The 27,958-nt window shown below is 38.3% G+C and overlaps 1 protein-coding gene across 3 annotated transcripts in view; it reads right to left on the bottom strand.

The window, feature by feature from the left end:
* The window catches only part of EIF4E (eukaryotic translation initiation factor 4E), a 113,075-nt gene that overhangs the window by 37,740 nt on the left and 47,377 nt on the right, over positions 1-27,958 (bottom strand). Inside the window, exons 1-2 of one of the 3 annotated variants that reach the window (XM_073805575.1) lie at positions 11,846-11,867; positions 10,582-10,628 (exon numbers count right to left, since the gene is read on the bottom strand). In XM_073805575.1, the coding sequence (XP_073661676.1) occupies positions 10,582-10,628; positions 11,846-11,852 (54 nt within the window). In that variant the 5' untranslated portion in view covers positions 11,853-11,867. Of the gene's footprint in view, positions 1-6,387; positions 6,407-10,581; positions 10,629-11,845; positions 11,868-27,958 lie in introns of those variants that run through there. The other 2 variants (XM_019926448.3, XM_019926449.3) reach the window with 2 other exon arrangements.

Genomic DNA, 27,958 nt, shown 5'->3' with positions numbered 1-27,958 from the left:
AAAGCTCCTTTTTCCTCTTCTGTGCCCTGCTCCCTGGAACAGCTCAGAATTTCACACCAGAATTAACCTATTCTTAAACAAGATACAGAGCAGCTCACTCGAAGAGACCACTCTCCTAACTGAAGGCTCTGCCTGGCCCATACCACAGCCCCAGCAGATAACTGTAGAGTCCTTTGTTTCCCAGAACATGTTCATGATCTTGCCCACTCGTTTTCCCAAGATCGGCTCTAGTAAAAATTCCAGGAAGCTGAAGCCAAACTATAACCCAGAAATGGTGTTTAGCTTATCTCAGGAACCTACCTGTAACAGTAGCAATACCGTGCTTTCCCTACACATCATCTAAGTTTTTAGTTTTTCAAAACTAAAATACTTAGCTGAAAGATATACACACTGGAGATTAAACTCTAAAGATAATTATACTGTAAAAAAAAAAAAATTCAAGGGAATGACTAACATGAAAGTCAGAACAGTGAGTAGGTAAGGAGGCAAAGAAATGAAAATGTGATCAGAGTGTAAGATTGAGGTCCTGGGGCTTCCCTGGTGGCGCAGTGGTTAAGAATCTGCCTGCCAATGCAGGGGATACGGGTTCGAGCCCTGGTCCGGGAAGATCCCACATGCCGCAGAGCAACTAAGCCCGTGAGCCACAACTACTGAGCCTGCGTGCCACAACTACTGAGCCTGCACTCTAGAGCCCATGCTCCGCAACAAGAGAAGCCACCGCAATGAGAAGCCCATGCACTGCAACAAAGAGTAGCCCGGGCTCCCCACAACTAGAGAAAGCCCGTGCACAGCAACAAAGACCCAACACAGCCAAAAATAAATAAAAATTAAGAAAAAAAAATTGAGGTACTGATGTTGTCTTATGTGATGGGTACATGGGTCTTCAGGTTATTACTCTAAAACTTACGTACAAATGTATTTCACATTTTTTCTACATAAAAGCATCTTGCTATTAGAAAAGAGAGTATCTCTAACAACATCAACAAAAAACAATTGTAGCATGATGGACAACAAGAGTCACAGAAGTGTTTTATTTGACCAGTAGTTTTTTAATTTTCAATTTGTTGCCAAAACATTCACCTTACAGATATACTACCCCATGTGTAGAATGACACAGGTAAAGGGTTATTCATCACAGTACTGGAATAGCAAATGGTTCCAAAGCAAGTTACATGGCTAAGCCCAGTGGGGATGGGGGGGCTGTAGACTACTCAAAGTTATGGATACAGGGAAGTATGATTCTTTAGGGGGCATAGCTAACAATCTTCCATACCTGTAAATTTTCTATTGCCTTTCTCAAATAATAATAGTAGTTACCAATCTTTCTAATTGTTCAATTTATCACCTAGTCCTTGGCTCACCTGGTATGGATCACATAGCCACACCAATAAACACAAACGGTACTATAATTTATCCCCAAATTAACGATCACATTCCCTTTTACAATCTATACAGGATTATAAACTCGAATATACTTATATGCCTTAATTGAACCCTAGCAAATGTTCATCAGTATAGAAATAAAAATGTTTTAAGGGCTTCCCTGGTGGCGCAGTGGTTGAGAGTCTGCCTGCCGATGCAGGGGACACGGGTTCGTGCCCCGGTCCGGGAAGATCCCACATGCCGCGGAGCGGCTGGGCCCGTGAGCCATGGCCGCTGAGCCTGCGCGTCCGGAGCCTGTGCTCCACAACGGGAGAGGCCACAGTGAGAGGCCCGCGTACCGCAAAAAAAAAAAAAAAAAAAAAATTAAAAAAAAAAAAAGTTTTAAGACCAAACCATGTAATACATACCATCAGAAAAAAAGTGAAAGCTTTGTGCTTACATGTAATGCTCTAAAAAATATATTACTAACTGAAAAACACAATGTGCCAGAATAGTGTACAGAGTTGGCTACCATTTATTTTTTTGAAAGAATATACAGCTGACCCATGAACAACGTAGGGGTTAGGAGCACTGACCCTCTACACAGTCTTAAATCCACACATAACTTTACAGCCAGCCCTCCTCATCCAAGGTCCCACATTTGCAGATTCAAACAACCGCAGATCACATAGTACTTTAGTATGTATTAAGTGAAAAAAATCCGTGTATGTATAAGTGGAGCCATGCAGTTCAAACCCATGTTGTTCAAGAGTCAACTGCAAATCATATTTGCTTGTATATATAGTTGTCCCTCGACATCTGTGGGGGACTGATTCTAGGATCCTCTCAGATACCAAAATCTATAGATGTTCAAGTCCCTTATATAACATGGTATAGTACAGACAGCTCTCCAAAATTTGATCCACAGCTGGTTGAATCCTCAGACGGAAATCCATGGATGGGGGGCCAAATGAACACAAATCTCTACAGAAAGATATGAACTGACCATGGTGGTTGCCCCTAGAAGTGATCCACCTGGATGGGATCAGCTTGAGAAGATTTCACTGTATACTCTTTTGTACAAAATTTGAGTTGTGGACAATGTATACAATGGGCTACTCACCCACACATTTTCTTAAACAGCAAAACAAGGTCATAGGACAATTGTAATTTTAGGACAATTTTAATTGTCCATACAAAAGCAAATAATTATCTTTGGAAGTTTAAAATACAGAGAGAAAAAAATTAAAAACTAAAATACAGAGAAACATTTTCTAGAATAAAATTAAAAAATAACTTGCCCAAACTGGTCTTTGTCATATTCAGTTGTACCTTACAAAGTTATAATACAACATGTGTTTGTATACAGCAGGATATGTCTAGATTCTACAGCCACATTGTCCAATTTGGTATCCCCTAGCTACATATGGAATTAAATTTCAATTAATTAAAAAATACAATTAATACAAGTTTAAAATTCATCTCCTGAGTTGGATTAGTCTTATTTCAAGTGCTCAATAGTGCCGCTAGTGGCTACCGTATTGGTCAGCACAAATATAGAACACTTCCATCATCACAGGAAGTTCTCTTGGACAGCCTTTTTTAAGAAGAATCCTCAAAAAAACTGGTTAATACTGGATGCTCTGGAGAGGAGAACTAGGTGACTGGAGAAAATAGATAGGAGATAGGTTTTTCACACCAGTAAGACAGGACTTTGCCTGTGCCAGGCAGCACCCTTAATGTTTCATGTTAACTCACTTAATCCTTACTGTACTTCAACTTCAATATAATTAGTTTCCTTTGTAATCCTATGTATTTTATTTAATTTAAAAACATTATTCTGAAAATGAGGTCACAGGCTCCAGCTGTTTACAGCTAAAAGGATCCATCTGAATTTTGGAACATGAGCATTTATTACTCATCTTCAAGAAAAAAGCTATTAAAAAAAGCTAAAATACCATTATCTATAAACCAAAACCCAAAAGAGATTTTACTAAATATTATTTTAAAATACGTCACACCAGTTTAAAAGAAAAAATAAAATGTATCGCTCCTAATCTCATCATGCCACCACCCATAAACCATCTGATACATCCTTTCAGATATGATTTTATGTTTATTTGTGTATAATGATGACCTATGCATCAATTTTATCCATAAGGTAAGAGTTTTGCTGAAGGCAAAGAGTTGGACATTTTAGTTTTGGTTGAATTTTAGTTTTTTTTTTTTAAGTATAGTAATAAAGCTTGAAGATAGGACCTGGGTTGGAGTTCTACCTCTCTCACTTAGGAACTATGTGACCTTGGTAGAAACTTTTTAATTTAATTTTAAAAAGCTTTAAAATAAAAAAAAAAATCACTTGAAATATGAATTTCTCACCTATAAAAAGTATTTATCCCACAATATTAAGATTTACAAAAAATTACGATATTTTATCTTTCTATTAAAATATTGACTTTAGTTAATACTTTATGTTATTAGACTGTGGTTACATAAGCTGTTGCCCTAAGATGACCCATGTAAAATCCCGAATTTTTTATAGCAATACTAATATCAGTTCACATAAATACTAAAACTTATTGACTGTCACTGTAATAAGCAGAGCACAGAAAAATTTCTGTAATTTCTAATTTCTGTATAGCATTTTGTATGAACACATTTAAAATATGTAACTGAAGACATTTTAGCTTTAAAGATTACTGCAGGGCTTCCCTGGTGGTGCAGTGGTTAAGAATCCGCCTGCCAATGCAGGGGACACAGGTTCAAGCCCTGGTCCTGGAAGATCTCACACGCAGAGCAACTTAGCTTATGCGCCACAACTACTGAACCTGCGTTCTAGAGCCCGCGAGCCACAACTACTGAGCCTGCGCACCTAGAGCCTGTGCTCTGCAAGAGAAGCCACCGCAATGAGAAGTCTGCACACCACAAGGAAGAGTAGCCCCACTCGCTGCAACTAGAGAAAAACTGCGCGCAGCAACGAAGACCCAATGCAGCCAAAAATAAATAAATTTATAAAAATAAATAAAAGTAAAGATTACTGCAAAGACATGAGTTTCAGAGAAATCTTATGGTCTTATTACTTCTACATTCCCCAAATAATTTAGCTTTTAAGAGTAGCAACATACTACAACTGAAACTTTTTCAAAACTGCTTGACTCTTTGCCAGACCTTTCACCAAAATTACTGAAAGTACAAAGGTAGATGAGAGTAAATTCCACGTTTGCAAATTTTTTTTCAATTTCACTACACTGTTTTCACTAGCAAAATATTTTAACTGGCAAAACATATGAATTGACAGGTCCAGAAACCAAATGTAAAGGGGGAGAAGAAGAGTGACCATTCACTTTCTTTAGAAATCAACGCACAAAGTTCTGGACCAGTATGGCCAGGATAACTACTTGTTTAGTCCTCAAATTTAGACACCAAGGTGATATTTTCTTCTTGGTGATATTTTCTTAAGATTCTATACTTTGGATATCAGTTAGCCAACACTGTAGTACAACAGAAACTAAAAATAAATGTCCACATACTTTTAGAACTGTAGCAAAGTATCTATTAAGTTTATCAAATTAATCTTTCCAAGTCACACAAGGAACACACGTTAAATGCCTATGGGAAAGACAGTGTCATGGTTAAGAACACACACTCTGGAACATGGTTGCTTTAGTTTGAACTCCACCCCACCACTTATTAGCTCTGTGATCTTGGGCAAGTTAGTCACACAAAGTTACTTAATCTCTCCGTGCCTTGGTTTCCTCAACTGTGAAATAAGAATAATACCTACCTCATCGATTTGCTGTTAAAAATTAAATGAATAAATATATGTAAAGCACTTAGTAAGGTGCCTGACATACAGTAAGTGCTTTGTGTTAGCTATTATTAAGATATAAAAATCACCTACATTAAAAATCACTGTTACAGACTGTGTTTAAAATATCATTTTTATTCAGTTGCTTAGAACTCTAAATCTATAGCCCTGGAAATTCAATGCTGGGTCCTAATTTGTCATAATTCCATAGAAACTTACTGAACACAGTAAGCCAAAACTACAGCTTCCTATTGTTTCTATGGAAGATGTATCAAAAGTTCCAACTGGGAAAAACAATCTTATTTTTCTGACCACATTCTCAGGTTCTAGAAGGGACTACTTAGTACTTAAGAGACAAAAGCCATCCTTTCTTTTTTCTCCAGGCATGTACAGGAACTTTTAAAGAAACACTAGTGATTTTTACAGTAAGGAGCAGGAAGACTATCTGTGGGTTATGGGTCATAAGCCTTGTATTTCTTAATAATGGCAAAGAAATGATAAAGTCGGCTATGTAAATCTCCTAGCAAAGAGAGGAAAAAGTGAGTACAACTTTGCATGGATACACCTACATGCAGCACACCTATGGAATATTAACTTTATCTAGTTCTTTTTTTAAAAATAAATTTATTTATTTTTGGCTGTGTTGGGTCTTCACTGCTGTGAGCGGGGCTACTCTTCATTGTGGTGCACTGGCGTCTCATTGAGGTGGCTTCTCTTGTTGCAGAGCATGGTCTCTAGGTGCACGGCCTTCAGTAGTCGTGGCACGCGGGCTTCAGTAGTCGTGGCATGTGGGCTTCAGTAGTTGTGGCTCACAGGCTCTAGAGTGCAGGCTAAGCAGTTGTGGCGCACAGGCTTAGTTCCTTCGCGGCATGTGGAATCTTTCCAGACCAGGGCTCGAACCCATGTCCCCTGCATTGGCAGGCGGATTCTTAACCACTGCGCCACCAGGGAAGTCCTCTATCTAGTTCTTCATAACTGATAAATTTTCATCCCTGAATAGTGCATTTGAAAATCAAAACCACTATATCTTATTCCCATTTTTCAGCCAGACTTAGAAATTTCCATCTTCAAGGTCACACAGATATTAAAATTAGACTATAATTCTGGCTCGTTTCCACTTCTCAAAAAACTCTCTATGACAAAAATGGAGCAACTCAGAGGTACCAGAGGAGCAAGGAAGTTTCTAATAGTAGCAGAGAAGTAATAAAAGAAATTACCATTGCTAGAACAAGTACTTCACAGGTTGCTTGTTACATCCAGGACTGCTGGTACTTCTCCTATATTCTTAACCTTATATAAATTAAATAGAATACTTTAAAAAAAATTTTGCATAGAATTTTCTGTCCAAATTGGATTAAGGTTACATAATTCATTAAACATTTTATTCTCTGCAACTTTGGTGTGTAAAACTATGTCTATTTCTAAACTGGACTTCTCTAAGTCAAATAATTAGGCATAATTTTAATTCAGAGTAAAAAACAAAGTGAAATCTAAAATATAAACACCGGAACTAAATTTGTTTGGTTTATGAATGAACTTTGATATACTGGGTTCTTTCTTTTTTTTTTTTGCAGTACGTGGGCCTCTCACTTTTGTGGCCTCTCCCGCTGCGGAGCACAGGCTCTGGAAGCTCAGGCCCAGCGGCCATGGCTCACGGGCCCAGCCGCTCCGCGGCATGTGGGATCCTCCCAGACCGGGGCACGAACCTGCGTCCCCTGCATCGGCAGGCGGACTCTCAACCACTGCACCACCGGGGAAGCCCCTGGGTTCTTTCTTAAAGCAAAAATATGCATATTAATTTGCAAGGTCTGCTTGTTAATCAATAGTCTTTGGTTAGCAAAAATACATGGCATTATATAACAACATATTTGTCAACACGTATTTAAGACTTATTTACTTTTAATAAACTCTTTGCAATACAAAACGTGTTTCTAAAGGATAAAAAAAGGAAACATTAGATCAGCTGATTGTCCAAGTTGATTCCATTTATGAAACTAATGTACAGTTTAAAAAATTCAAGAGATACAATGTAAAAACAAGTAAAATTATATACCTTCAGTTTAACTAAATAAACCAAAATCTCTTACCTTTAAAAGAACAACAAGTCAAAAAAACCCCAATAATGAAGAATGAAGAATGAAGATAAAAGCTGCCAAAACCCACGACCCACTGGAGGTAAGATGGCCTGCCACCTTCGCCAACTGGTATTAAGTCTAACTTTGATCTACCCACAAAGTTTAATTTTGACCTAACCACAATTTAAATGCCAATAGAATAGGAGAGTATTGTTTATCCCAATGTTCAAAACTTTGCCATATTACCTGTTAAGAGGTAAAATGCTGCCTTTAGTATACCTATCAAGCTTGTCAACAAGTTTAATATTTGTAAGCCACTTCTTTTATGTGTCTGTGTGTATTTTGTTGTGGGGTTTTTTGTTTTTTTTGGAAGTATAGTTGATTTACAATGTTGTGTTAGTTTCAGGTGTATTAGCAAAGTAATTCAGTTATATATATATATACACACACACACACACACACGTGTGTATATATGTACATATATATTTTTTCAGATTCTTTTCCATTATAGGTTATTATAAGATACTTAATATAGCTCCCTGTGCTCTATAGTAGGTCCCTGTTGTTTATCTATTTTATACAGTGTGTATCTGTTAATCCCAAACTCCTAATTTATCCCTTCCTCCTCCCTTTCCCCTTTGGTAACCATAAATTTTTTTTCTATGTCTGTGAATCTATTCCTGTTTTGTAAATAAGTTCACTTGTATAATTTTTTTAGATTCCATGTAAGCCATTTCTTAATCTAAATGATCTTATACACACACACTTGAGAAGCGCACAATATCAAACTGAAAATGACTGATATTTTACTTAATTTCCATAAATAAAAATTCCCTGAATGCCTTCAAAGGTGGGACAAGCAGAAAAAACCCATGACTCTAGGTGCTTCTGATTATGCTCAGCAAAAAATAAGGAAACTCACAAGCTAGCTGAAATAGCAATGAACAAATATGCTTTTTGTAGGCTTTTACATGGATACCTCAATTGCAGCAAATACTAATCAGCTGCTTAAAAAATATATATATACCACTATTTAAAATTGTCAAAAAGAATTCTAAATGACTAACCTGTGGACAAAGGTGCATTAAAAGTACTTTAAACTTGCATTTTTCACTAAAAATAAACACAAGATTATTTTACATGCATCCTCACTCTATTATAGCTTCAATCTGGCTTTTGACTTTCACACACTAAGTTTTTAGGTTCCCTACTCCCCAAATTTAAATGCAGCATTGAAATCTCCCTGGGGTCAGCACTAGAAGGAATGCTATACTGCATCATTGACCAGATCACTGGAAATTAAGTTCCTAAAATTTACACTGAACAAGGTATAGAATCACATTTTGTATAACTCTGTATCCTAAAGAACACTTGGTACAAGGTCCTAAATGTATCAGGAGCTATAAATATTTACTGACTCAAAACAGTCCTTCAACACTTTTTAGTTTTGTTCCATGTTGTTGAAACAAAACAGCATAGCCTGCAAAACCCACAGGCCCTAAATGTTACTGAAACTTCACAGACTACATTGTTTTATTGTTTAGAGTTTTTAGCCTTGCCCTTATTACCAGCTGTAATGCTTTTACTGACGCTGGTACGGTCGGTAGGAGTTGATCCAGTCAGAAGTAGTATCAGAGCCCATAAAAGGGTTTTAAGTTCAAGTTTTACATATTTATCTTTTATCTATTTAACATTTATGTTCTAAAAATCATTTAACTGTATCAGCAACTTAATAAAGTTCTGTAGTCAACCTAATTTCCAGGAATGTAAATAAACACTGGTACCAATAAAAGAATAAGTAACCAAGCAGGAAATGTGCCTTAAGTTCTGGCAACAAGGTAAGGATAGTGTTTAAGTCAATGTAATGAAAAATAAGCATTTTTGTATTCTATAGACCTTTTCATAACTAATTTTTTAATAGTTATAAAAGTCTTTAAAAAGTCAAAGCAAATTGGGAAGCCATTATCAAAATCACAAACTACCATTAAAGATATATGAAAATATCCGGCAACCAAGGTCCAGAACTGGTTCCAGGGTATCAAAGGTTTTCTGGTTAATGTATTATGCCTCTAAAATATCACTTAAATGCAACATTCCTGAAACGGCAACACAGACCTAGAAGTTTCAGTGAGCCACTGCCGGCAAACCCAAACTATGACAAAGATACTCCCTCCTTTGGACGGTTATCAATCAACTTGGTGCTCTGGGATCAGCTTGCTTGAAAGAAGTTTAAGATGGTGCCCAAACTGGGAGAGAAACCAGTAGAACGGATAAAGAGAAAATCAAATGGAAAAGTAACTTTAAAAGTTAAGTTCCTATTTCCAATAATCTGTGCCTGAGGAACCTTCCAGACGAAAAAGACAGATTCGGAAGAACAGACGGATCTACACCCACTCGCATTCTCTGAGGCGTGAGCACTGCGCGGAAACGATGAATGAATGGGAGACGGGCGCGTGTGAAATGCAGCAGGTCCGGCCGGCAACCAGACCAGCAGCAGCTATCCGTAGGCCTCGCTCCTCCCCATTCCCTCCTCCATGACAGCCCAGCCTCCAGCATGGAGGAGCGAGGACAATGTGATCCCCCGGCTAACCACCACCACCACCCTTCATCCTACTCGCAGAGCTTTACCCTGTGACACGGGGTTCTCCTTCCCACTCCAAACCCTTCTCGCCTCCCCTGCAGCCCACCCCGGCGACTCTTGGACGCGCCGGCGTAACATGCGCTGGCCGCTCTCGGCTCCCCTAGGCGAGGTCGAAGCTTCTCCGCGCACGCCGCGGCACCATTCCCGCCCAACTCACCCTAGGGCAACGCGCGCCCACCGGCTCCCTGGCCCACCAGTCTAAGGAGTTCCGGCGCGCGCTCCGCACCCGAGCCCCTGGGCTAAAGCGAGGGAGGGAGACACGGAAAGGCTGCCCCAAGGCTCCCTCCATCTCATTCCAGGCCGGTTCGCCGCCCACCCTCCCTGCGGATCCGGGCGCCAGCTCGGAGACGACCCAGCGCCCTCCTATCCCGAAGACACAATTCCCACACACCTAGCCCAGGGCCCAGGTCGCCCTCCACCCTCGAACCCCCTCGCGGCTCCGCCTGAGGCGCCGCCCCTCCCCCACACCTCTCCGCGAGCTCTCGGGCCCCCAGCAGAACGTGGGCTCTACACGCCGTCGCGGCCAACCTCCGGGGCGCCCCCAGTTGTCCGCGGGGAGGTCAGGCCCACGAAGAGGGGGAGGGGGCGGCAAGGGGTAGCGTGCGCACCGGGAACGCGGTCCCGCGGGGTCCCCGAGTGCGAAGGGAGATGGAGCGTGCGGGCCTGTGGGGGTGGGGGCCAAAAGCAATACTCACCGGTTCCACAGTCGCCATCTTAGATCGATCTGATCGCACAACCGCTCCTGAAGGGGGGGGTGAGAGGAAAAAAATGAGATTCAAACCGCATTGGCCGGCTTCTGTTCACGTGACGGACGTGTCCGTTTGGCCCTGGCGGCGCCTGCGCAAGACTGCGGCGGCGTGTTTAACGAGAGGCTTCTGGGAAGTGGAGTCTTTCTCCTGTCTTTCTCTCTCGTTTTCGTTTTTTTTTTTCTTTCAGGCAAAGAAGTTTAAAAAAAAAAAGGACTGGTCACGTGGTCGATGGGTACCGTGCGCGGTTCTCGGCGCGGCGGACACACGCGTTCTGGAGGGTGGTTTTCAGTCCTCTGCTCTTCCGCCTGGATAGCTGCTGTCGCACTTACTGCCAGGCATGCCTGCTGTACCCTTTGTCGCCCTGTCCTCCCATCTTTCCCGAAAGGTTGGGAACCGTAGGTTCAGCACGCACAATAAGGCTTCGTTTGCTTAGTTGAGGTCCTAGAACAAGTTGCCTGTGTGTTCATTTAATTTTCTTTTGACTGCACACCATTTTCTCTTAGTTTCAAAAAGAGGCGGCGATGGAGAATCGTTTAAGCAGGCAACCCTCCCCGGTCCCCCGGCTCCGCTAACGCTGGTGGTCACTCATGGCCATCACTGCCAAAAGGGGTGGCGGGGCTGCCCACAGTACCCACTTGCCACAGGTTGGGGGAGGGGGAGTGCACCCGACAGCGTTTCCTGTTCCAACTCCTGAGATTAAGACCTCAAGGCTAAGGCTTGCGTGGAAGTAAAAATCATTTGCAAGTTGGGTCCTCTCGCTTCCACTGTTCTGCTTTAACGTGATCGGAACTAGTCCAAGTCCGGGTGCCAGCCAGGGAAGCCACTCCGGCCCCCGCTGACTAAGCCCTGGATTGACCGTCAGGAGTCGTTAGGCCGGGTCAACTATGACTCGACGTTGACTCATTCTCCTTGGGCGAGTGACTTAATCATTCAGTGCCCTAGCTTTTTCATTTATGAACCACAGATGATAATACACTTCCCTCACAAGGGTGTGCTATGCTAATGATTGTAACCAGCTTTGAAAATGAATCGGACTCCCTAAATGCTTCAGAATAGTCAACCTCGTGCCTTCCTAAGGATCAGCGGCTTTCCCTGTTTTTTTTTTTAAACAATGTTTAATTTTTTTCTTTCGTGCACTTTCTTACATTATCATGTACACCAATGCAATTTTAAAGCTTCAAGACAAGTTTTTTTTTTGAACTGTACCTACCCTCCATGGAGACTTTAATGTTCAGGAAAATAGTGTTATATTCACAATAATCACTGGTAATTAGAAATTTATCCCTACAGTGGCATCCTATATTTCCTTTCCCTGTAAGATGCTGTGCTGTCATTTCTCAAGACAGTGTTATTCTGCATGGTTATTAATACAAAAAACAGAGGTAAAGAAATCTAGTAGAGTGCTACTGTAAGGCTTTAATGAGGAAGACATACGATTACTGTTTTCCATGCTGCTTAAGAATGTTAACACCAGAAAAATCAGTATAAGCAGGTTGCCTGTGCCTGCCTGCTTACAGTGTTGCTGATGTCCAGAGCTGTGTCATACCTATTACTGACTACATAATGGTCGCTTGAGTTGGCTAACACATAATTGAGGCTGTAATAACTCAAAACCATTGCCTGATCATAGGCTTTGGTTTACCTGGATTCCAGACACGATTAATAAAAGCTTTTGACAAACTTAGCTCTAGTAGGTTTAAAGTAGAAAGAATTCTGAAAACATAAAATAAATGGATAAATGAATTTCTATTTAGACTATCTACTCTTAGTTAACCTATCCAAAGTAATTATAGTCGACCTCAGTGATACTTTCTGTTGTTTAAAAGTAGTATCCTGTTATCTTCTTTGAAGAGATAGTATATATGTATTATTTTCCCAATGCTGCTAGATAATAGAACAAAAGAGATTTAAAGAGATTTCAGTGGGACTGAATACCAGTGATGTTCTTAAAACTTCCTTTTAATAATAGCTTCCATTATTTTAACTTTTCTCTTGATCAAAACACACCTCACTTTTGTCAATCATCCTAGTACTTCTACTATACATGTATAGTAGAAGTATATATATATACTCCTCTTTGGAGCTTAATTTCTCTCCATTTTCTATGAGCTTTGTTGCATGTGTTTTATGACACATTCATGTGTCTTTTCCTAATATTACCATTAGACTCTACCATGTCAAAGACTTGGTGATTAGGTTTTTATCTATGTGTGTATATGGTTGTTTTGCTTTTGCCAATCTGAAATATTTTATTCTTTTTTTTTTTTTTTTTTTTTGCGGTACGCGGGCCTCTGACTGCTGTAGCCTCTCCCGTAGTGGAGCACAGGCTCTGGACGTGCAGGCTCAGCGGCCATGGCTCATGGGCGAAATATTTTATTCTTTATTAATCTATTAATGCACAAAAAAGTACATTTGTTACATTACTACCATATTTGTGCTTGTACTTAAAGGAAAGAGTAATAAAAAAGATATTTGAAATGGGATATGGTATTGAAACACTATTCTACTTGTTGGAGTTATCTAGTTAATACATAATTAATGGCCCAGCATAGTATCATGGTAACTATTATTTAAAATCCTGGAAAATAAATAAATAAATAAATGCCTGGAATGATTGGTTATCATTTAGCATCTGTAAATAGTCATGATCTTTTCTCTACCTAATATAATCCTGAAGCTGGTATATCACTAGTCTTTATAGATCTAACTCATGGTAAAGAGACTTTAAATAATTTAATAGAACGCATCATAATAAAAACAGCACATCATTTTTATCATGTATTTTGTCATTGGAATTTTATTTAGGTTTTCTAAATAATCAAAATCATTGTCTTGCTGGGCATTGTTCAACTGTGGTTCAAACTGATCACATCTGCTATAAAAATATTACTACTACACTGTCTAGGATTTAAAAAAAAACAGGCCTTGGAATTTTAGACATTCTGTTTAAATTAGTTGCCTTTCTTAGACTTGGATTAGTACTAAGCAATCGTTTTTTCTTAAAATGAATAGGTTTTGAGACTGAAGATATGAAATCGCATAATAAAGTAAATGATCCTTAATATTTTCATTTTGGGTATTAACTTTAGATATAATCTAAACCAACCTCTAGTTAACACTTTTTTTAAAACCTTTTTCACTCTCTTTTTAAACTTGGTTATACTTTATACTCTATTTTTTAAATTGTTATTGTCACTTTCTACAGTGATGTTACTTTAGGAAAGACCTAAAATGATGGCTTCAAACAGGATAAATAATCCTTTAAATTACAATTATATAGTTTAGTATGTGAGAGCATGAGCTCCAATGTCAAATTTTCTTGGTTCATAATCCCAATTCTCCCCTTTACTGTGACCACATGCAGATTATTTAGTCTCTTTGTGCTTCATTTTGTCATCAGTTAGATAGGCACAATAACAGTACATATCTTGCATGGTTAGTGTGAGAAATGAGTTAATCCATGTAACTTATTTAGAATAGTTCTTAGAATATAGTAAGCACTCAATGTAACTATAATTACCATGATGTAATATTATATTAACATAAATTTATTATTTCTACTTTTTGTATAGTGTAATATGCTTAAGAATTCTTCTGTGCAGAGAACCAACCCCCGCCCATTATCTTTAAGGATATTCCAAGCTTTCAGAGTCAACTATTGATTTCTTATAACATACCACATATTTTTCACATCAATTAATTCATTTGACCTTTATAACAAATATGTGAATTAAAAATTATCACCCCCATCTTATAGATAAAGAAACAGACTCAGTAAAGTAGGGGACACAGGCAAGTCCACACAGCCAATGGGTGAGCTGGAATTCAAACCCAGTTCTCTTGACTCCAAGATTCTTTCTTCCATACCAGAGCTGCTTTCCTCTGATAGGGTCTTCCAAAATGCCTGTATCTCTTTGAAGGACTTCAAAACTGACAATTCAAGAAGTACTAAGTTAGTAATGGGAAATGTGTAATATTTGAAGGATATTTAAAGGACATGGGAAGCCCAGGCACTTCCTTTCTGGACTGTTCTGTTTGGCATCCTAAGTCATAGATATATAAATAGTTCACTACCCATATAAAGAAGTGTGACTAAGAACAGAAAGGGTGCAGCTAACAAGCCAAAACAAGCACTCATTCACCTGACGATTGAGACAGTCACTTCGTTTCTTCCCTTGTTTCATTCAGATCTCTGTTCCAATGCCATCTCCTGAGGGAAGGCTTCCTTGACCACCCTATCTAAATTACCATGCTCATTACTCTTTATCTCCTTAACCCTGCTTTATTTTTCTTCAGGCCACTTTATAACTCTAGCTCTAAACCCAGTATTATATTAAATATTATTTAATTAATCATTGGTTGCCTCCACTAGCAAAATGTTAGGTCCTTGATGATTTGTAGGTAGAATGCCAACAAATATTTGGGAAAAACCAAGATTTTTAAAACTTCACAGAATTCTAGCCTTAGGACTAACAATGTAATAGGAAAATTACTATATACCAGGTATCATGTTAAGCAGTTCATGTGCATTGATAATACCTCATTTTATCTTCAAAACAACATTCTGAGATAGATAAGGAAACTGAGGTTAAATAACTTTCCCAAGAACACAGTTCTGTCTTCAGGGCTCTTAACACTATATAATATTGACTAGATTGTAATTGGACTGCCTAATAAGAAAGATAATTGTCTGAAATACTGAGAAATAATCTGCAAAGAGTATGTGAAAAATTCATATAAGGAGTATGCTGGGTCAACAATAAGATACTATAAAGAAATGTAATTTACCTTTTAAAATTGAAATTAGAAAAAAATTTAAATGTAGTGGGATGAGATCAGTAGCTTTTAGAAATAACCCACAAGATTGTAAACACCCAAAATTCAGAGATTTGGGTGGAACTTCAGGGAAGCATGATTGGATTTTCATTGTTACATACATGAGTAAGTGCTTATATTGAACTTGTCTAAAGAAATATGTTAATGGGTGGGAGCTGGTCTGCTTACCATCTATAAAAGAGGAATCCAGAATGACAATATTTGACCACCTAGTTTTGTTCTAGGGACAGAGTGCCCTGGTGCAAAAATATGGATCTCTGGTCCATTTGGCCCTCATTGGGGACGGTTTCTTGAGGACACCAGAACTAATTCTCCTTGTTTGGTTCCAGGTTTACCAAGCGACCATATGATGAACATATCTTCTGGTATTGATTTGTATATATGTAGGGCTGATATGGATACACGAATGTCTAGACTAGTTATATTGCTCAGAGTCCATCTTAACTGGCACTAAATTTTTAGTTTGTTTTACTTACACTCTATGAGCTTGGCTAAAAGAAAACTACCCCTGTGGACTGGATTTTCTCTGTGTCCTCAGATTGTGATGATTCTCGGAGGAAACACCAATCTACAGGAATGGTCTGGTTGGCTACCTTCCCCAGGACTTGCCATGTGCCTTTCTACTCCAACAGCATTGTTGGAGACCTGTGAATTAGAAATTTTTGATTCACCTGCCTCTAAACTCTTATTTTAAATTCAGAGTTTGAGAGATACCAATCCTCATTCAGGACATTGCTCAGAAACATGGGATGTACTAAAAATTCTCAGATATCACCTTATGTGTTTCAAGTAGCTAATGGAAAACCGTGATTATTGTTTTGTTAAAAATAAATAATAAAATAATGGTAATAATACTCGCAAGAGAGCCATTTATATCTTTTTAAAAAATGACAAATCACTATTAAAGACTTACTATTTGGGGAGAGCTTTTGTCAGGTCTGTGGATGCATTTAGTACAAACTGACCAACAGTATTCACAGCTCTGAAATGGAAAGTTAAGAAACGGGTCTATACTTTTATCATATCAGTGCCTGAGATTATCAGGTTTTAAGAAGGGGAAAAGGGTTTGATCTAGATATGCGTATTAGCAGACTGGATGTACTTAGCTTATAAAAAGTGACTTCTGGAAAATGAAAAAAATTACTATGCTGGGCAGATTTATGAAACAAACTGTTAGTTTAATTGCCAGGCAATTTATGGAAACAGAACCTTAAAGAAAAAAATCTGACCTTGCTTAAAAGTTTTTCCATATAGGCTTATATGCTTTTCCTCCCTGAAAGGTAAGAGAATAGGTTCACATGAGAGTTAAATACCTATTTTATTGTACAGTAAAATAAGATGGCAAGATAAGTAAACACGATCCTATTCCTTTATTAGAGCTTAACTTTTACATTCTGAAAGAGATTTGGGCAATATATAGGAAAATGTCAGCAGTCATTGTTGAAATTTTAAAACTAAGGGGAAATTATTGTTTTGTTAGTTACAAAAAGGATTAGCTAGGGCTTCCCTGGTGGCGCAGTGGTTGAGAGTCCGCCTGCCGATGCAGGGGACACGGGTTCGTGTCCTAGTCTGGGAAGATCCCACATGCCACGGTGCGGCTGGGCCCGTGAGCCATGGCCGCTGAGCCTGCGTGTCTGGAGTCTATGCTCCGCAACGGGAGAGGCCACAACAGTGAGAGGCCCGCGTACCTCAAAAAATAAATAAATAAATAAATAAAAGGATTAGCTAAATGTAATTAATACTTGAAGAAAAGGGAAATTATTGTTTTGTTAGTTACAAAAAGGATTAGCTAAATGTAATTAATACTTGAAGAGCAGAGCGATACTTGACTAAAAATATTTAAGTGAAAATATTTAAATATTTTAACTTATTAACTTTTGTTTATTTTTTTGTCTTAAAAAGGAATGTTGGGCTTCCCTGGTGGCGCAGGGGTTGAGAATCCACCTGCCAATGCAGGGGACACGGGTTCGAGCCCTGGTCCGGGAAGATCCCACATGCAGAGGAGCAACTAAGCCCGTGCGCCACAACTACTGAGCCTGCGCTCTAGAGCCCGCGAGCCACAACTACAGAAGCCTGTGCGCCAGAGCCCGTGCTCCGCAACTAGAGAAGCCACCGCAATGAGAAGACTGCGCAACGCAAGGAAGTAGCCCCTGCTCACTGCAACTAGAGAAAGCCCGCGTGCAGCAACAAAGACCCAACGCAGCCAAAAAAAAAGAGGAATGTTACATTGCATGTCAACTGTACCACAATAAAACTTTTTTTTCAAAGAGCCGAAAAAAGGTAATGTTAAATATAGGAAATTCATGCTATTTTCTGAAACTGCCTAGGGGGTAAAAGTATTTAAAGTACTCATAAAGAAACTTGGAACTATGTTCTTATTTTGGGAGATTAAACCAGATATCTGATAGAAGATAATATTACTTAAAAGCCTTGTGTTCAGCTCCATCAAAAGAAAAAAAAAAGAAATCACACCCATACCAAGAGAGGAATTTGTTATTTATTTGCTCTTTAACTTGGAGCTGGACTTCAGCAAAACCTTTCATGTTAGGGGATGGGACAACAGCTTAAACTGGTTTGGATCTATAAATTAAACTTTCGTTTTTCAAAATGTAAGGAGGGAATTCCCCGGCGTTCCAGTGGTTAGGACTCCACACTTTCACTGTCAGGGGCCCGGGTTGGATCCCTGGTTGGGGAACTAAGATCCTGCAAGCCGCGTGGCCAAAAAAAAAAAAAAAAAAAAAAAAAGAACAAACAAACAAACAAACAAAACATGTTTAAGGAACCCTGGAGTAGAATTGGAATTTTAAAAATTATTCTATTATTCTTATTGTTTTTATACTGTTCTTCCCCTTGGTGATTTTTTTCTTTTCTTCTTTTTTTTTGTTTTTTTTTGTTTTTTAGCCCCTTGGTGATTTTTTAAATGCATTTAATCTTATATAATGGTTTCATTTTAAACACAATATAACAAACATCATTAAAGAAATTTTTTTTTAAAAAAGGAAAATCTTCCCTACTACCCTAATACATCAATATGCCAACATTTTATGCTCTTACAATTATAGGTCACATACAGTTTTGAACTGTATTTTTCACGTGATCTCTTATTGAGAATATTTTGGACACTGTTTGTAGACTAGATAATACTTTTTAAACATTTTATTTTGAAAAATTATCAAACTTACAGAATAGTTGCAATAGTAACTTCCACAAACCCTTCTAAAGTAAACAATCGTTAACATGTTGCCTTGTCTCTCAATCTTTCATTATTTCTGAGCCATTTGAGAGCAAGTTGCAGACATAATGAGCTCTAAATACTTCAACATGTTCCTCCTAAGTATGAAAATATTTTCTTACACAGCCATAACACAATTAAATCAGGAAATGTAATATTCAACACTTTTATCTAAAATTTAATCATCGAATCAATATTCAAATTTTGGCAATTGTTCGAATAATTAGTTTTATAAATTTTTTTTTCCAATCTAGGATCATGCATTGCATTAGTTGTCATGTCTCTTCAGCTTAATCTGAAACAGTTCCTCAGCTTGTCTTTTGAAACAATGACACTCAAAAGTAAAGGACAGTTGTTTTGAAGAATATCCCTTAATTTGGTTTATCTGATTGTTTCCTACGATGCTGTTAGGATTATTCTGGACTTCTTATGTTGATACAACACTTTTAAACTTGTACATTTTTGGCAGAAATTCTATGTAATATTGTGTCCTTCCTAGAGCATCACATCAACATTGGTAGCATTAGCGACCTCAGAATATTTCACTAAGTAGATATATTTCAATACCTAATTCTCCATGGCTACATATTCAGGTTATTTCCAGTTTTCTCCTATTATGAATAATGCTCTAATGCATACATTCAAGAGAAATTTATTTTCATATTTTAGATAATTACTTCAGGATAAATTTTAAGCAATGGAATTAAATGGTTTATAGAATACAACACAACTTTCACTTTTTATACATATTGGAATTCATATTGCTCTCCAAAAATGTTGTATCAACCTAACAGGTTACAACAAGCATCAGCATTTGGCCTTAAAGGAATTAAAATTTATTTATTTATTATTATTTTTTTTAACATCTTCATTGGGGTATAATTGCTTTACAATGGTGTGTTAGTTTCTGCTTTATAACAAAGTGAATCAGTCATACATAAACATATGTTCCCATATGTCTTCCCTCTTGCGTCTCCCTCCCTCCCACCCTCCCTATCCCACCCCTCCAGGCTGTCACGAAGCACCGAGCCAATATCCCTGTGCCATGCGGCTGCTTCCCACTAGCTATCTACCTTACTACGTTTGTTAGTGTATATATGTCCATGACTCTCTCGCCCTGTCACAGCTCACCCTTCCCCCTCCCCATAACCTCAAGTCCGTTCTCTAGGAGGTCTGCGTCTTTATTTCTGCCTTACCCCTAGGTTCTTCATGACATTTTTTTTTTTCTTAAATTCCATATATATGTGTTAGCATACGGTATTTGTCTTTTTCTTTCTGACTTACTTCACTCTGTATGACAGACTCTAGGTCCATCCACCTCACTACAAATAACTCAATTTTGTTTCTTTTTATGGCTGAGTAATATTCCATTGTATATATGTGCCACATCTTCTTTATCCATTCATCCGATGATGGGCACTTAGGTTGTTTCCATCTCTGGGCTATTGTAAATAGAGCTGCAATGAACATTTTGGTACATGACTCTTTTTGAATTTTGGTTTTCTCAGGGTATATGCCCAGTAGTGGGATTGCTGGGTCATATGGTAGTTCTATTTGTAGTTTTTTAAGGAACCTCCATACTGTTCTCCATAGTGGCTGAACCAATTCACATTCCCACCAGCAGTGCAAGAGTGTTCCCTTTTCTCCACACCCTCTCCAGCATTTATTGTTTCTAGATTTTTTGATGATGGCCATTCTGACTGGTGTGAGATGATATCTCATTGTAGTTTTGATTTGCATTTCTCTAATGATTAATGATGTTGAGCATTCTTTGATGTGTTTGTTGGCAGTCTGTATATCTTCTTTGGAGAAATGTCTATTTACGTCTTCTGCCCATTTTTGGATTGGGTTGTTTGTTTTTTTGTTATTGAGCTGCATGAGCTGCTTGTAAATTTTGGAGATTAATCCTTTGTCGGTTGCTTCATTTGAAAATATTTTCTCCCATTCTGAGGGTTGTCTTTTGGTCTTGTTTATGGTTTCCTTTGCTGTGCAAAAGCTTTGAAGTTTCATTAGGTCCCATTTGTTTATTTTTGTTTTTATTTCCATTACTCTAGGAGGTGGGTCAGAAAGGATCTTGCTGTGATTTATGTCATAGAGTGTTCTGCCTATGTTTTCCTCTAAGAGTTTGATAGTTTCTGGCCTTACATTTAGGTCTTTAATCCATTTTGAGCTTATTTTTGTGTATGGTGTTAAGGAGTGATCTAATCTCATACTTTTACATGTACCTGTCCAGTTTTCCCAGCACCACTTATTGAAGAGGCTGTCATTTCTCCACTGTACATTCCTGCCACCTTTATCAAAGATAAGGTGTCCATATGTGCATGGGTTTATCTCTGGGCTTTCTATCCTGTTCCATTGATCTATCTTTCTGTTTTTGTGCCAGTACCATACCGTCTTGATAACTGTAGCTTTGTAGTATAGTCTGAAGTCAGGGAGCCTGATTCCTCCAGTTCCTTTTTTCGTTCTCAAGATTGCTTTGGCTATTCGGGGTCTTTTGTGTTTCCATACAAATTGCAAAAATTTTTGTTCTAGTTCTGTGAAAAATGCCAGTGGTAGTTTGATAGGGATTGCATTGAATCTATAGATTGCTTTGGGTAGTAGAGTCATTTTCACAATGTTGATTCTTCCAATCCAAGAACATGGTATATCTCTCCATCTATTTATATCATCTTTAATTTCTTTCATCAGTGTCTTATAATTTTCTGCATACAGGTCTTTTGTCTCCTTAGGTAGGTTTATTCCTAGATATTTTATTCTTTTTGTTGCAATGGTAAATGGGAGTGTTTTCTTGATTTCACTTTCAGCTTTTTCATCATTAGTATATAGGAATGCCAGAGATTTCTGTGCATTAATTTTGTATCCTGCCACTTTACCAAATTCATTGATTAGCTCTAGTAGTTTTCTGGTAGCATCTTTAGGATTCTCTATGTATAGGATCATGTCATCTGCAAACAGTGACGGCTTTACTACTTCTTCTCCGATTTGGATTCCTTTTATTTCCTTTTCTTCTCTGATTGCTGTGGCTAAAACTTCCAAAACTATGTTGAATAAGAGTGGTGAGAGTGGGCAACCTTGTCTTTTTCCTGATCTTAGTGGAAATGCTTTCAGTTTTTCACCATTGAGGATGATGTTTGCTGTGAGCTTGTCATATATGACCTTTATTATGTTGAGGAAAGTTCCCTCTATGCCTACTTTCTGCAGGGTTTTTATCATAAATGGGTGTTGAATTTTGTCAAAAGCTTTCTCTGCATCTATTGAGATGATCATATGGTTTTTCTCCTTCAATTTGTTAATATGGTTTATCACATTGATAGATTTGCGTATGTTGAAGAATCCTTGCATTCCTGGAATAAACCCCACTTGATCATGGTGTATGATCCTTTTAATGTGCTGTTGGATTCTGTTTGCTAGTATTTTGTTGAGGATTTTTGCATCTATTTTCATCAGTGATATTGGCCTGTAGTTTTCTTTTTTTGTGACATCCTTGTCTGGTTTTGGTATCAAGGTGATGGTGGCCTCGTAGAAGGAGTTTGGGAGTGTTCCTCCCTCTGCTATATTTTGGAAGAGTTTGAGAAGGAAAGGTGTTAGCTCTTCTCTAAATGTTTGATAGAATTCACCTGTGAAGCCATCTGGTCCTGGGCTTTTCTTTGTTGGAAGATTTTTAATCACAGTTTCAATTTCAGTGCTTGTGATTGCTCTGTTCATATTTTCTATTTCTTCCTGGTTCAGTCTTGGCAGGTTGTGCATTTCTAAGAATTTGTCCATTTCTTCCAGGTTGTCCATTTTATTGGCATAGAGTTGCTTGTAGTAATCTCTCATGATCTCTTTTATTTCTGCAGTGTCAGTTGTTACCTCTCCTTTTTCATTTCTAATTCTATTGATTTGAGTCTTCTCCCTTTTTTTCTTGATAAGTCTGGCTAGTGGTTTATCTATTTTGTTTATCTTCTCAAAGAACCAGCTTTTAGTTTTATTGATCTTTGCTATAGTTTCCTTCATTACTTTTTTATTTATTTCTGATCTAATCTTTATGATTTCTTTCCTTCTGCTAACTTTGGGGTTTTTTTGTTCTTCTTTCTCTGATTGCTTTAGGTGCAAGGTTAGGTTGTTTATTTGAGATGTTTCCTGTTTCTTAAGGTAGGATTGTATTGCTATAAACGTCCCTCTTAGAACTGCTTTTGCTGCATCCCATAGGTTTTGGGTCGTTGTGTCTCCATTGTCATTTGTTTCTAGGTATTTTTTGATTTCCTCTTTGATTTCTTCAGTGATCACTTCGCAATTAAGTGGTGTATTGTTTAGCCTCCACGTTTTTGTATTTTTTACAGATTTTTTTCCTGTAATTGATATCTAGTCTTATAGTGTTGTGGTCGGAAAAGATACTTGATACGATTTCAATTTTCTTAAATTTACCAAGGTTAGATTTGTGACCCAAGATATGATCTATCCTGGAGACTGTTCCATGAGCACTTGAGAAAAATGTGTATTCTGTTGTTTTTGGATGCAATGTCCTGTAAATATCAATTAAGTCCATCTTGTTTAATGTATCATTTAAAGCTTGTGTTTCCTTATTTATTTTCATCTTGGATGATCTGTCCATTGGTGAAAGTGGGGTGTTAATGTCTCCTAATATGATTGTGTTACTGTTGATTTCCCCTTTTATGGCTGTTAGTATTTGCCTTATGTATTGAGGTGCTCCTATGTTGTGTGCATAGATATTTACAATTGTTATATCTTCTTCTTGGATTGATCCCTTGATCATTATGTAGTGTCCTTCTTTGTTTCTTGTAATTTTCTTTATTTTAAAGTCTATGTTGTCTGATATGAGAATTGCTACTGCAACTTTCTTTTGATTTCCATTTGCATGGAATATCTCTTTCTATTCCATCACTTTAAGTTTGTATGTGTCCCTAGGTCTGAGGTGGGTCTCTTGTAGACAGCATATATACGGGTCTTGTTTTTGTATTCATTCAGCCAGTCTATGTCTTTTGGTTGGAGCATGTAATCCATTTACATTTAAGGTAAGTATCGATATGTATGTTCCTATTCCCATTTTCTTAATTGTTTTGGTTTGTTATTGTAGGTCTTTTCCTTCTTTTGTGTTTCTTGCCTAGAGAAGTTCCTTTAGCATTTGTTGTAAAGCTGGTTTGGTGGTGCTGAACTCTCTCAGCTTTTGCTTGTCTGTAAAGGTTTTAATTTCTCCATCAAATCTGAATGAGATCATTGCTGGGTAGAGTAATCTTGGTTGTAGGTTTTTCTCCTTCATCACTTGAAATATGTCCTGCCAGTCCCTTCTGGCTTGCAGAGTTTCTGCTGAAAGATCAGCTGTTAACCTTATGGGGATTCCCTTGTGTGTTATTTGTTGTCTTTCCCTTGCTGCTTTTAATATGTTTTCTTTGTATTTAATTTTTGATAGTTTGATTAATATGTGTCTTGGCATGTTTCTCCTTTTTATTTATCCTGTATGGGACTCTCTGTGCTTCCTGGACTTGATTAACTATTTCATTTTCCATATTAGGGAAGTTTTCAACTATAATCCCTTGAAATATTTTCTCAGTCCTTTCCTTTTTCTCTTCTTCTTCTGGGACCCCTATAATTCGAATGTTGTTGCATGTAATATTGTCCCAGAGGTCTCTGAGACTGTCCTCAATTCTTTTCATTGTTTTTTCTTTATTCTGCTCTGCAGTAGTTATTTCCACTATTTTATCTTCCAGGTCACTTATCCGTTCTTCTGCCTCAGTTATTCTGCTATTGATCCCTTCTAGAGTATTTTTATTTTCATTCATTGTGTTGTTCATCATTGCTTGTTTCCTCTTTAGTTCTTCTAGGTCCTTGTTTAATGTTTCTTGCATTTTCTCTATTGGAAATAGAATAGAGAAAATGCAAGTGAAATTTCTTCTTGATCTTGTAAGGGGTCACGATGACCATCACTTTGTACTTGCAGATCCAGATTGTGTAAACTGTCAATCATACATCATCTAATGTACAGCTTTTTTTGTCTCAAAAACCTTGTATAGCTGTATTTTGGCTTCTAGTGGGTGGAACAGTTCTCAGAGCTTTCTGATATGCTCTTCCCCGGTTACAACCCTCAAATTGGCTTGGATGAAATTTTCCATTCTTTTTCTTAGATGAACTGATTAATTTTCTGTCAACACTTGCTTTCTGAAGAGTCTAGGAAACATGACTTTCAAAAACTCTAACCCTCACTGACATATTACAGGCTTTGCCACCGTAATGGTAATGACTCCCATGATCCTATGTTTATGTAATCCCAGGGAAGGATGAGTTCTAAGTCAGGTGCCCACACCTGGACAAATCAACAAAGTTCAGCAATGGTGGGGTGTTATGATTGGCCTAATTTGTGTTATAAATTCACTCTTCGACTAGTCAACTCTGCCTGGGGGAAGGGGTAGCATTTGTAACAATGTAATGACTCATGTGAGCCAGAGAATTGGAGGAGAGGGAAGAGCAGGTTACAGCAAAGAGGAAGGAGTGATGTGCTACCAAGAAGGGAGTGTTTAGTATAGAAGAAAAACCAAGAAAAGAGCTTAATATCATACAAAGATGAATAATTACCCAGATTGACCAACCTAGATGTTATAAAATGCATAATCTCTAAAAATAGGGTAAAAACTAAAGCGTATTTTGAAAGAATGATGATTTGGAAATATTCAGAGGGACACATATCAATATATTAAGAATGGTTATCTCTGAGTAATGTGAAGGGGGAAGGGATAATGCGGGACACTTTCACTTTCTACATGTCTACAATGTTTGAAATGTTTTATATGCCTACATGTGTAGTGTACCAAAGTTTGTGAAGAAATAACAAAGATAGGAGACCCAAGATACCTTTAAAGTCTTTTAAGCAACAGAAATAGGGGAACGTTACATACTTGGAAAGTAACAGAGGTATTGTGTGTGATAAAAAAATAAACCAGGGGGCTTCCCTGGTGGCGCAGTTGTTGAGAGCCCGCCTGCCAATGCAGGGAACATGGGTTCGTGTCCCGGTCCGGGAAGATCCCACATGGTGCGGAGCGGCTAGGCCTGTGAGCCATGGCCACGGAGCCTGTGCTCTGCAACGGGAGAGGCCACAACAGTGACAGGCCCGTGTACCACAAAAAACAAAACAAAACAAACCAGGACTTCCTTGGTGAAACAGTGTTTAAGAATCTGCCTGCCTATGCAGGGGACACGGGTTTGATCTCTGGTCCAGGAAGATCCCACATGCCACAGAGCAACTAAGCCTGTGCACCACAACTACTGAGCCTGTGATCTAGAGCCCACGAGCCACAACTACTGAGCCCGTGTGCCACAACTACTAACGCCTGCGCGCCTAGAGTCCATGCTCCGCAAGAAAGAGAAGCCACCGCAATGAGAAGCTCGCGCACTGTAACGAAGAGTAGCGCCCGCTCGCTGCAAACAGAGAAATTCTGCATGCAGCAATGAAGACACAATGCAGCCAAAAATTAATTAATTAAAAAAATAAAACCTGATTCTATAGAATGTAACAGAAACTGAGTCTGTAGATTTGAAATGAAGAAAGAATAGCTGCTTACTCTCTGGGAGAAGAATAACTGCAAGAGAAATAAAATCCAAGCTGATGAAATTGATAAAATACTAATAGGAGGTCACAAACTGCTTTGGAGTCTAGATAGGTAAGAAAGAAAAATAAATAATTAGAGGAATATGAGGCAAGAGAAAGTTCCTTAGGCCTAATTCAAATATTTCTAAGACCTAGGTAGTTGAGATAGATCTGTAACCAATAATTTAAAATGTAGTAACAAAATGGGGTAGGGGGTTAATTCAGGTGGTTCAAGGAGCTAAAGGCCAGGAACGATACAACGTGATGTGTACGCTTCCCCAGTGAGAATGGAATGAGGAAGAATAATGTGTTGCCTCGTTAGGTAGAACTTGACATTTTTTAAAAACAAATTTAAAAATTGGCCAGCTGCTACTCTACGTGGAGACAGAATTTCCCTTTAGAGCATGTCTTTTTTCTGAGAAGAGCCACTGGAATGGCTGCTCTTAATTATGTAAATGTAAGAACACAGGCACTCCTTACCCTTTATTTTGTGGCTTGACAAAGCCTGCCCTTCCTAATGCCTCTTCATATGAAAATTTTCATAGAAAACAAGGAGCCTCCTGGGTAGAAAGGAACCAAGACCTTGACCTCTTCTCTTTTGATATTCCAATTTATTAAAATCTATTTAATAGATTGAGCCAGTCCCAACTGATGCCCTGGTAGTGAAGGACACCAAAGGCACCAAGAATTAGCCATGAAGAAAGGGGACATCTGGGGATAGGGACCAAGCCCTATATGGCATAGCATGTGGATCACCAGGAAGCTTTCCCCCTCACCACCTCACCTCCTACTTGTCTTGGAATGTGTGTTCCCAAATATAAGTTAAAATGTTATAACTTTGGGGCCTACACTGAGGGTACTTGGCCCCAATTTGGACCAGCAAGAGTATCATTGTTACGTTAGTAGACAAAATCATACCCCTGAACTACAGCTGTTAGTGAACTAGGCCAATTCTTTAATTCTTCTTCAGCAGCTAAGCAGTTTGGAATTAGAACAGGCCTCCTTGGGACGGAGGTGGGGTTGGGAGGGCAGGGGGGTGGGGAAGGGATAAATTAGTAGTTTGGGATGAACATATACACACTACTATATATAAAATAGATAAACAGCACTTCCCTGGTGGTCCAGTGGTTAAGACTCCGAGCTTCCACTGCATAGGGAACGGATTCAATCCCTGGTCAGGGAAGTTCTGCATGCTTCATGGTGCAGCCAAAAACAAGTGTGTAAAACATATAACCAACAAGGACCTATGGTATAGCACAGGGAACTGTACTCAATGTTTTGTAATAACTTATAAGGGAAAAGAATCTGAAAAAGAATATATATGAATATACATATATATATGTAAAAATCTGAATCACTGTGATGTACACCTGACACTAACATAACATTGTAAATCAACTATACTTCAATAAAAAATAAAGAACAGGCCTCCTTGGACTCAGTAAGTTTCTAGGCTTTTTAATAAGTCAGAGGGAAATGCCAAAACAAAGCCTATCCCCACAATACTGAGTAGAAATTACCAAAATCAATAAAGATGACTTAGGTATAATTATAGAGAAGCACAATGGGATTGTGATTTTAACCAATAAACTTAAAACCAAGTGGTTTAATGCACTGTGGTGACCTAAATGGGAAGGAAATCCAAAAAAGAGGGGATATATGTTTATGTAGAGCTG

The sequence above is a fragment of the Tursiops truncatus genome, chromosome 5, assembly GCF_011762595.2.
Source record: "Tursiops truncatus isolate mTurTru1 chromosome 5, mTurTru1.mat.Y, whole genome shotgun sequence".
NCBI lineage: Eukaryota > Metazoa > Chordata > Mammalia > Artiodactyla > Delphinidae > Tursiops > Tursiops truncatus.
This window is presented reverse-complemented; position numbering and strand designations above follow the sequence as displayed.